Source organism: Coenobita brevimanus, chromosome 107 (genome assembly GCF_032717465.1).
Source record: "Coenobita brevimanus isolate Jiangsu-jjx chromosome 107, ASM3271746v2, whole genome shotgun sequence".
Lineage (NCBI taxonomy): Eukaryota > Metazoa > Arthropoda > Malacostraca > Decapoda > Coenobitidae > Coenobita > Coenobita brevimanus.
In genome coordinates this window covers 12,758,609-12,770,784 of record NC_137060.1, presented here as the reverse complement: position 1 = coordinate 12,770,784, position 12,176 = coordinate 12,758,609, and the positions used below count along the sequence as shown (strand labels likewise).

At 41.2% G+C, this 12,176-nt stretch overlaps 1 protein-coding gene across 1 annotated transcript in view; it reads right to left on the bottom strand.

Moving 5' to 3' along the window:
• The window catches only part of LOC145416618 (uncharacterized), a 117,322-nt gene that overhangs the window by 8,712 nt on the left and 96,434 nt on the right, over window positions 1-12,176 (bottom strand). Inside the window, exon 5 of the mRNA XM_080285551.1 lies at window positions 9,579-9,692. Coding sequence (XP_080141677.1) covers window positions 9,579-9,692 — 114 coding nt within the window. The remainder of the gene's footprint in view (window positions 1-9,578; window positions 9,693-12,176) is intronic.

Sequence of the window (12,176 nt, the reverse complement as noted above, 5' to 3'; positions counted from 1 at the left end):
TGAGTTAGCTAAGGAAAAATTGATCAAGGCATGCGAAGTTCAGAAAGCCTATTATGATAAGAAGGGAAAACTTCAGAAGTTTAGTCCAGGCGATAAGTGCTTGGTGTTACTCCCCACTGCCCAGAACAAGTTGTTGGTGCAGTGAAAGGGTCCATTTGATGTAGTAGAGCGCATTTCAGACCTCAACTACATAATTCAGATGGAGAATCTTTGCAAAAGGTTCCACATTAACATGTTGAAGGCTTATCATGAGTCAAACCCAGAGGAGACTGGCCTACGAGTAGCTGATGATAGTGACCAGCCACTGGAAGAAACTGGGGCAGCCGCGGTGATCCCAGCTGATGACCATGATGATGAGCCCTTAACTGCTCAGTCCCATCAGGAAGAGACTGTCGGAGATGTTTTACTTAAAGCTGACTTAGCATAAGGTGATCAGAATTCCATAAGGTCACTGCTCTGTCAGTATGCTGATGTCTTCTCTGACCAACCCAGACTTGCAAAGGTTGATTGTCACAAGATTGAGTTGACCAGCGATACTCCCATAAAGGTTAAGCCATATCCGATTCCCATGCGACTACTGGGCGCAGTAGACAACGAAATTGCTGACATGGAGATTGCTGGTATTATTGAAAAGTCCTCATCTCCTTACTGCAGTCCAATTGGTAGTAGTCTGCAAGAAGGATGGTGGAGTCAGGATTTGTGGCGACTATAGGAGGCTCAATGCAATCACCAAAGTGGATGCTGAGCCGATAGATGACCACATTGCCATCTTCTCCAAGCTGGCAGGGTCACAATATTTCACGAACATCAATTTGGCAAAGGGATTCTTCCAGATTCCTCTTCACCCCGATAGCCGTCAGTTCACTGCCTTTGCTACTCCTAGGGGGTTGTATCAGTATAAAGTCCTCCCATTTGGACTTACCAATTCCCCAGCAGTATTCAATCGTGCCATGAGACAAGTGCTCCATGGTATCGTAGGAGTAGAGATTTTCGTTGATGATGTCCTCGTTCATTCTGCCACATTGGAGGAGCACCTCAGACTCTTGGAAATTGTCTTCAGTAGACTCCAGAGTTTCAACATGACTGTGAAGCCTAGCAATTGTAAAATTGCTCATAGTGAGGTGGAGTTCCTCGAACATATAGTTGGTAACAATCACTGCAGGTGTCAGGGTGACAAGATCAAGAAGGTTAGAGAAGCCCCGAGACCCGTGACGAAGAAACAGGTTAGGGCATTTCTTGGCCTAGTGGGGTATTATAGGAGTTTTATCCCCAACTTTGCTCTCATTGCCCAACCGTTGTGCGAGGTGCTACAGAAATATGCTCCAAACACCACTGAATGGGGAGAAGTGCACGAGAGATCTTTTACCCCCCTTAAGAACATGTTGTGCAAGGAGCCTATCTTGCAGTTGCCTGATTCCAACAAACCTTTCATACTGCACACTGATGCTTCACAAGATGGAGTAGATGCCGTATTGATGCAGGAATCGAAAGGTGGAATCTTCCCAGTGGCATACCACAGCCGTAAGCTAAAACCCGCTGAGAGGAATTACAGTACTGTTGAGAAGGAACTCTTGGCCGTGGCTGATGGTGTTAAGAAATATTATTATCATTTATATGGAGCACTATTCACTCTGGAAACTGATCATATGCCACTCACTAGTCTCAGCACAACCAAGACGGCTAATGCAAGATTGACACTCTGGACACTGTATTTACAGCAGTTTAACCTTGTTGTGAGATACATCAAGGGAAGTGATAACGTAGGTGCAGACCTGATGTCTCACCTGCAAACTGCTGACTAACACGAGCAACTGTTGTATGCTGGGTTCCGTAAGATAGGCATCCTCAGAGATTTGAGTAATCCAAGGACCAGCCTGGTTCCCAATTAAAAGTGTACCAGTAATTGCTGACATCTTGCCCGTTGGTCCCACAGGACACGTTACGTCCAGGGCTTGTATATACATGTATACCGTAAGTTAAGGGGGAAGTTTGAGAACCCTGCAGAGACAGTCTGAGGCTGTGTATTAATTACCTTGTGGAAAGTCTCGAGCTGTGGGCCTCTCTGAGGATTCCCGGAGAATGCACAATATCCACATGAGTGTTCACACCCACGGAGGGTGTTAAAATGTGACCTGCCCGAGATTGCGTAGCGATTCTCAGCTTCCTATCATTAATCGTCAGTGTAGAGTTAGGTTAACCAGTAAACTGCCCGTTCTAAGAGATTTGAGCAATTCAAGAACTGGCACGTTACCTGGTTAATAATGTTAGGTTAACTAGTAAACTGCTTCTTCTAAGAAATTTGTGAATTCAAGAACTGGCACATTTCCTAGTTAATAAGTGTTAACCAGTAAACTACAAGGGTTCTAAGAGATTTGTAAATCCAAAGACTACGTTTCCTGGTTAATTGTAACATAAGTACTGATTGCTAGGCAGAGAGAGAGAAATGACACTTTTGATGTTCCATCTTGATTCCTTTCACAGGTGCAGCTGGTGGGTGCAGCATTGCTGTGCAGAACAGTTGATCGTCCCTGACACATGCTGCTGCCTCTTCTCTTCTGCCTTGTTGTCATCATTTACTATAAATTTGTATTACATGATTTTACATGTAGGTGCAGTTACACCACAGCTGTCACACCTACACCATGTATTACATACATCACACTACATAACAATTAGTTGTTAATGTAAATGTAGCGAATTTTTCACTCAGTTTGACCTGAGTACAGGATTTTTCACCACTGTCACGGAGTTTTTTCCTCAAGCTTGCTTCTATAAACGTAAATACGAGTTTTTTTTTTTTCACTCACTGGTGACTGTGACTTTCTCCTGTAGCAGGATGGCACACACACACCACAGTGTGAATCTTGTGTGACTGAGTTAGGACTTATATGTATGTACAGTATATTGGATTTTTTTTTTTTCCTGAGGGAAAAAAAAAAAATTTGATTTTGATGGGGCGTAATGTCACGAGTTGGCGCGATTCAGTATCTAAATAAACTTGTAACATTAGACTTTGGTGGGAAACCGCGAATTCTAGTGGAATCTCAGTATTTATCACACACTTTAACCGTCCCCGTATTTACTCAATTGGGAATGTTTTTCAGGACATTTTTCACTATTTCATAAGTGATAGTCTTTGTGCGCGACATTAGCACCTCCACTGAGCGATTTGTTATGGGCGTGTTTCGCTCATTCTAGCTGTTAGCAAGTGTGGCTTGACACTCACCTCTCTCTCAAGATGAACTCAGTTAGGATTGAAACGCCGTGAGATCAGGTCATTCCTCAGAGGGTTCCTGAAGTCGCCACCTAGTGTGAGCCAGTGAGAGGATCAGCGAGAGTGGCAGTGTCCTTCCTCAGCAACGACGCCCAGTCCATTTCTGCTTACCCCACTTTTCTGACCAGTATTTTCTTTTCGTTTTTCCTAGGTTTAACCCTTACACTGCGGGCTTGTTTTGCTTTGACTTGCGGCTCCCGCGGGCATATTCGCGCTCTGACAGACTCTCCAAAAATATTTGCCCAAAATCAGTTATTAGTCCTAGAATATTAAAATCAAGTATACTTATGGCACATAGCTTCAGCTTTCTCCTTGGGTGTTTGTTGAGCCTTTGTCGAGTACCGTAGAACTTGTGGAGACCTCTGAAGTTGGGTAACGAAGTCTCCACTTTACACTTCCCGACAACTCGTAATATGATTACCACAGCCTGATATTATCACTAGAAACACTCATCTATGATTCTCAAATAGTTTGGAATCCATACTCCCCCAAAAAAACACTGTGAAAGCAATGAAAATTACGAGGGCGTATGACCATCCCACTTCCGACCGTTCGCCGCTAGTGTTGTCTATTAATCATAAAAACACTCACAGTTTATATTTCTGTTACTATATAACACTTATATATATCTACAGTCTTTATCAATAAGTTTCCTTCAGTAATAGTAGTTTACTGTCACCGTAGGTTTTCAATTTCTTTCAGTAAAATACGTAGCATTCACTTTTTCATCCTGCATACTAGCATTGAGAGTGAATGTCACTTTCACCTTCGCTCTCATAACTCATAGTATTCATACATGCTAGAGTGAAACTTTCACTTTCATTACTCCTAGGGTATATACTCGTATTCTTATAATACTACTCATTTACATTTCTATTTACGTTCTCTGTTTTATTTACGTTATTTACATTTCTATTTTATTTACACTGTGTTATGCACTGTCACCTGAAGTAACTTATAAAACTATTTTCCACTGTTCACGTATATTTACATTCTCTTTACACATTATTTACAATTCCACTTGCACTGTTTTACTCAATAGAAAGATCGTAGTCACTCTTTTATCAATTGTCAGCCCTTTACCTTTTTCCACACGAGGTTTAGTAGGGGGTAAAGGTCACAGGGCCCTTTGCATGGGGGTGAAAAGTGGCTGAAGTTAGCAGGAGCAAACAGACGTACCTTCACATTGGAAGATGACAGTGAACTGATAGGGGTGGGCCGGGATGGCCTACCTAGGGAAATGCATTACTGCCAACGTCAGCCTCTTAACAGCAGCTAATATATAGCAGTGAAATGATTGGCAGGAAATCTAGACAATACATTATAAATTAGGTAGTTCCAGGTGAATGTAAATATCACTTAGGCTTCTCCCTTCCCTCCTTATATGTATATTTATTACGAAAATAGATTATACGGCATATTTCAAAGGGAAATAAACAGCGAAAATTAGCGAACGAGTGCACGTGAGGTGTTGTCAGGTGATAATTAACCAATTCCAGGTATATGGCACTATCACTCACCTTATTTCTTTTTTGTATATATTATTTGGTATAAGAATAGGGCATAGGGCTTATTTCAATGGATGAAAACAGTGGAAAATGCCAGGGAAGATTTACTTAGCGTAGAATACTGTGTGGTGGCCTGCAATAATTAGGTAGTTCCAGGTGAATGTAAATATCACTTAGGCTTCTCCCTTCCTTTCTTATATATATTTTTATTATGAAAACAGATTATACAGCATATTTCAAGGGGAAATAAACAGCGAAAATTAGCAAACGAGTGCACGTGAGGTGTTGTCAGGTGATAATTAGCTAATTCTAGGTGTATGGCACTCTCACTTACCTTATTTCTTTCTTGTATATATTATTTGGCATAAGAATAGGGCATAGGGCTTATTTCAATGGATGAAATCAGTGAAAAATTCCAGGGAAGATTTACTTAATGTAGCACGGCTGGGCAGGCGAGAGGATAGGGTAATGGAGGGGGGTAAGGAGGGGAGTCAAGAACGGGGAGAAATGGCTAAATTGTCATCGATGGATGGGAGTGCAGATGAGATTAGGAGTGCTGACTAGTGTTGGACATTGGCAGTACTGATAGATAATACAAGCCACCACTTGAAAGCCCGGGTGAATTCAAAATAACACAGAATCACAAAAGTGACACCCCGTGGTATGATCACTTGCTCCCAAGCATCACGAAAGTGACGCCCTGCGGTTAAGGGGTTAAGAGTTTAGCTTTTGACTGAGCGAGTGAGTGCGATCTTTTTTTAAATTCATTTTGAAACATGTAACGTAAATTTATTTCATTGTAATCAATAAATTTAACAGTTCTTTTTCTTGAGTTTAATGTAATGTAAACTCATGTTTTATTTCTCCACAAGGTTATTTCATTTATAGCTCCTAGTTTGCATTAACGCTTTGCGTTATTCACAACTGGTACTTAGGCCAGTCCTTTTTATTAACTTAAATCCATTGTGCCATCTAGGAGTTAATTGCACCAGCAAGAACCTGTTTATTATTATTAGCATTATTGATTGTCAGGGGTGGAGTCACTTTCTCCAGAGGCCAACAGTACTAATAAACAGCATGTGTGAATAATTAGTCTCTGCTGTGTACTGTTGAGAAAGTTTATATATTCTCGTCCTTAGAGAATCGGCGAAGTAAGCTGGCATTAAGTAATCATTGCTTGATTTTCACAAGACAATTCATTGTCCTGTTCTTAAGTATTTTTGAATAATATTCTTTAATATTGCATATATATAAAAACCCCGTGACACCCAGCAGCCCAATTTTTGACATGAAGACTCACTCACATGGCCTCCAGTTCAGATATAGGCTATGTGAGATTGACTTCCGTGGTCACTTGAGGTCACTGGTTGGAGGTCATTAATACTTGATCGAACGACTGGACTCAGCGCCCAATTTTTGGCATGGAGACTCACATGACCTCAGTTTGGACATAGGCAATGTGAGGTTGACCGTGGTCATTTGAGGTCACCAGTAATAGTAAACAAGTGCGCACAAATACTGTGGGTTAGTATGCGAAAGCTGAAATAGAAAGTTCCTGGACCTCTTATAATCCCTCTTCAAATGCATCAGAGGCACATGGTCTTGTTTGAGTAGAAAGAAAGACTGAAGTAGAAATAATAGGATTGGAGTGTTCGCCATTTTGTCCGGGCCACGCCAGGTGCCCATATATATACAGTATATCCATGTCTATCTATCTAACTATCCTTCTATATACTGTACTTTATATATATATATATATATATATATATATATATATATATATATATATATATACCAGTTATCTAGCTATCTATATAAATACATACATATATATATATATATATATATTTGTAAATAAGTATTCTGATGGGGATAATGAGAATCTATCGAATATATAAATGTCACACGAAGAGGGGGAAAAAAGAGGACGACCGTTTTCATGCAAAACCAAAGACACTTTTTCAGAATTGTTCGTCCGAACGTTGTATTATGTGGAGAACTTGTGAAGATCGTTTTTGTTCTGTGAACAAACTTTCCCTAATTGGCAACAGCATAAATAGTTGCTCATTACCAGATTCCAGTTATATAAACAGACTATTGGTGGGTAAATATTTCACAGCAGAGTTTTATACATTACTGATGCCACTAATCCTCTCATGAGTGGGGCATCTCTAGCATTCTATTGCAGCTAATGCCAGAGATTTTATTCATCTAAGACAGAGTCATCGGAACCTTGGGGTGTTCGGTAATTGTACTGCTATTGTTTTTAGTGTGCGAAACATGATGCTGGGATTATACGTAATTACATTGTCATTCATTTAGATGAATAATATTCATACTGCATACACCTTCTGATGACAATTAAAGTATTCAATCAATCGCCAACGGGATCAGATTCAGAAGTGACTGTAAAGCTCTCAGAACTCCTTTAGTCTTCAGAGTATAACGGGTGTTAGGAAGTATGCCGTGTTAGGTGGGACTGTGACGTGTGGAAATGTGCAATATAAGGTTGTTAATTGTGTTTGGACCTGTGCATGAGGTGTGGCAGATTGAAATATCGAACTATTATGTGTGTGTGTTATATGTGGCAGTCTTAAGTATGGGGGTGTTAAGTCTGGTTTATTTGGCAGTGTCATATATGGTATTCCTATGCTTGTGTCAGGCGTGGCAGAGTAGTGCGAGGGTGTTAAGTTTGTGTTTGGTGTGTGTGAAGTATGAGGATGTTAAGTGTGTGTTAAGTGTGGCAGTGTGAAATATAGAAGTGTTATGTGTATGTTACATATGGCAGTGTAAAGAACGGGAGCGTTAAGTCTGTGTTACGTGTGGGAGTGTGATATATTGTGGTTTTAAGCGTGTGTTAGGTGTGGCAGTGTGAAGCATAGGAGTGTTAAGTGTGTGTGTTATGTGTGGTAAAATGAAGTATGTGAGTGTCAGTGTGTGTTAGGTGTGGCATTGTGAAGTATGGGAATGTTAATTGTGTTGTGTGGCAGTCTGATGAATGGGTTTGCTATGTCTCTCTGAGATGTGACAATGTTAGGTGTGTGTGTGTGGGGGGGGGGGGCTGGGTGGGAGGATGTGGGTGTGGTAATCACAGCAGAGCAAGCAGTGTGAGGTGTGGCAGTGCAAGTTATGTATAAGATGTATCAATATTTATTGTGGCAACATGAGGTGTGACTGTCTTAGGTATGGTCAAGTCAGGGGAGGCAGATTCAGGCAGAGAGTGTGAAATGTGATAACGTGAACTGTGGCTTTGTTAGACATGTACGGGGGGGTGTAGCAGTTTTATATATGGCTGTGTGATGTGCTGGAATGTGAGATTTGGCAGTAAGGTGTAACAGTGTGAAGTTTGATTTTGCAAGATGTGACAGTGTGGGGTGTGGCATGACTGAGTGAGACGTGGTAATATGGTGTGGGGCATTGTGAGGTGCGACAATGTGTCGATATGGAGTGTGCCGACAGTGTAGGGTGAGGGCAGGGAGGGTTGTAGTAGTGTGCGATGTGCGTAGTGTGATCTCTGGGCACTGTGGGGTGTGTCCATTTTGGGAAGTGGGCAGTGTGAGGTGCTGTAGTGTGAGGCACGGCAGTGTTAGGCTTGACAGTACGGTATGTGGTTTGGCAGTGTGTGGTATGACATTGTGAGGCATTACAGTGACGTGTTTGTGAAGTGTGGTAGAGTGGAGGTTGAGAGCATGAGTTGTAGCAGTATGAAGTATGACAGTGTTGGCTTTGACAGTGTTAGGCGTGGCAGAATCAGATAAACTATTATCAGGTGTAGCAGTGTGGGGTTGGAGTGTGAGGTGCGATAGTGCTGATTATGTGTGAAGTGTGGCACTGTGAGGTGCCGTGGTGTGAGTTGTGTTAACGTGAATTCCGGCAGTTATGTGTTGTGGCAGTATAAGACAAGAAAAGTTGAGCTGCGGCAGTGTGAGGTCTGTCGTGGTTTCTATTGCACAGTTCAAATTTTAACTTACTGTGAATCTCAGATAGTGAAGCGTTATATACTGGTATTTTAAAATTATAATCTAAATTACACTCTAGTTCTTTAGATTGTGTGATTAACAAAGCATAGTATTTCCTTGTTACCAAATATTTTGCCAAGTAACCCACTCATGCACAAGGTACTATTATTAGAGATAATACTTACAATAAGGACGTTGTAGGTAGGTCCGTGGGAAGGAGGGAAAAAGGAGAAAGTATTAGTTCTGGGATGAAAGAGAATTGAAACTACAAAAGCTACAAAGGTGACTATGATAGTCATCATAATATCCATCATTATTATCATTATCATCTTCGTCATCATCCTAATATATTTTCTCCAACATGTTAATGGGGTGGGAAGAGATAAAGCAACTGTGCAGCAAATCCTGCTAGCGGAGTTATATATGGTTTCAAGCGTTTTATAATTTCACTTCATATTCTGTTTTATTCTAACATCCCTTTCATTCACATTCATTTGACCAATCCACCTCTTCTACACACACTCCTGTCGACATTTCATCTCCTCCATGCACTTTTCATCATTCCACCTCTTCCATAATTACTCCTTTCATGATGACACCTGTTCCACAAACACTCCATTCACTATTCCACGTCTTCCATAATTACTCCTTTCATGATGACACCTGTTCCACAAACACTCCATTCACTATTCCACGTCTTCCATAAACGTATCTTCATTATTCCACCTATATCGCACACTCCCTTTATCGTTACATCTAGTTCTTGAGTCTCCTCTCCCATTCTTCCAACAGTTTATCGTTATCATCATATAGTCGTTCTCAGGTGCTTCTTCCTACCTTGGGGCAGATGGGGCAACACTGGCAGGGCGGGGTGTACACGGGAACTGAGCAGCTAGGTATAGCGCAGCGGACGAGCTCACAGTTCGGTGGACTCTTACATTCAGGTTTGCCCTGCCCACTGGATGAAGGAGAGAGGCGGTGAGATAACATTTGTGTACGTTTATTTTTATCTTTACAAATACCGTTCACTGGAAGAAGGAAAGAGGCCTAAGACAGTGTAGGATTTTGCCAGCTTATTTTTACCGTTTTCGATGTTGGTCACTGGATGAAAAACAGTTTGCGAGACGATTTTTTGCAAGATTGATTTCACCTTTTCTCTATGATAAATGCGACTTTTAAAGGCAGTATATATGCAACAAAGTTTCCCGTTTTTACAAGGTATTTTCATCATTCTTCAACATATGTTTACATATCAATGATAGTTTAGAGGACTTTTAAGTATGTATGTATTTATATCATCATCTAATCCGGTGTTGCTTCATGAGTAGCGTCAGATCCCGGGGCTAGGCAAATGGTCCTGACATTTAAGATGAGCATGGCCAGTCTTACTCATCCCTGAGTGGCATTACGTGAGCAATAAACCCCAATCACTCCTTTGATATAAACCTTCACCGGCCCAATCCGATTGGAGAGCCGTAATCACCCACTAAACCACCAGGCACCAAAATTTGGTTATATTGTTACCCCGTGCCGTAGTAAATGATTTCCTGGTGTACAGGAAACAATTTGGCTTGCCAGTATCAGTATACAGTCACCCACAGGCAGAAGGAAAAGGAACGATTGAAGGAAAAAACGACAGAAGAGGGAGTATAAAGTCACCAGTAGGCAGACGGACGAGGAAAGAATGAGGGAAAGAAAGACAGAAGAGGTTGGAAAGAAATAAGGATGGAGGAAAAAACACAGTTATTATCACTAACAATGAGTTTGCAAAATATGTTCATTATCATAATCATAGCGTTCATTATTATCATCATAGCCATCACCATCACCATCAACAGCATCAGCTGCTGCAGCCCCTAAAATCTTGCCCAGAGAAAATAATGTCAGTATTTCCACCACCATCATCATAAAGTTAAATAAAATGAAGCATTTACTTAAACCTATAACATATAGAAAGATAAATAGATAGATAGATTGGCTAATCGCATAGATATAGGCTACATACAGATAGATATAGACAGATAGGTAGATAAACAGATAGATAAATAGATATAGATAAGTAGACAAATATATCTATCCATATTTATCCATGTATTTATCTACCCATCTTTATCTGCGATTTATCTATCTATCTACAGAGAGAGAGAGAGAGAGAGAGAGATGAATGGTTGGTTATGAACACAGTGATATTATGCGTCGATACACAGCTGTGCTGTACACCAATAGGATATTTATTTCCGTTATCATCATCATTATCTAATTCTTCACTAATTTTCACAGAAGTCAGTTGACTGCAGGACATAGGACGCTTTATACAATCAATTGTACACTTTCTTCATTACCATCATGGACACCACCACCACAATTTCATCATCACTGCAGTCTTCAATATCATCATCATCGTCATCAAGATCATCGTCACCATCATAGTGTTATTATCTTATTTTCTGATAATTAATGGTGTGGATAGGATCCAGAGAAGAGCATATAAGCGGAACTTTCAACTGTGGTAATGGAAGTAATCCAATTGGAAGAACCTAATGCACTGCACGCTTGAGCGGAAAAAGATGAAAAAAAAAGTATTTGTCCTTTATGAGGCAGCCCTAGCATGTATTGAGTATAGATGGTGGGTGTTAGCGCCGAAGTGGTTACATATAGAGGTGTATGGTATGTAGAAGGACTGCTGGGCCTTGGCGGCAGCCTGTGAAGCCTATGCCCAGAGGTGGACAAAAAAAAAAAAAAAAAAAAAATGATATAAAAGCCTCAGGAACAAATACTTGACTTTGAGCAATGACCTTACGCTGCACCGACTAATCTCAAAATAGAATCATTGTCGACCCGCTGAGGCGATAGTGTTTTTGCCAATGTGTGTGTGTGTGTGTGTGTGTGTGTGTGTGTGTGTGTGTGTGTGTGTGTGTGTGTGTGTGTGATAATCACAGCAGAGCAAGCAGTGTGAGGTGTGGCAGTGCAAGTTATGTATAAGATGTAACAATATTTATTGTTGGAGCATGTGGTGTGACTGTCTTAGGTATGGTCAAGTCAGGGGAGGCACGTTCAGGCAGAGAGTGTGAAGTGTGGTAACGTGAAGTGTGGCTTTGTAAGACATGTTTGGGGGTGTAACAGTTTTATATATGGCAGTGTGATGTGCTGGAATGTGAGATTTGGCAGTAAGGTGTAACAGTGTGAAGTTTGATTATGCAAGATGTGACAGTGTGGGGTGTGGTATGACTGAGTGTGACGTGGTAATATGGTGTGGGGCATTGTGAGGTGCGACAATGTGTCGATATGGAGTGTGCCGACAGTGTAGGGTGAGGGCAGGGAGGGTTGTAGTAGTGTGCGATGTGCGTAGTGTGACCTCTGGGCACTGTGGGGTGTGTCCATTTTGGGAAGTGGGCAGTGTGAGGTGCTGTAGTGTGAGGCACGGCAGTGTTAGGC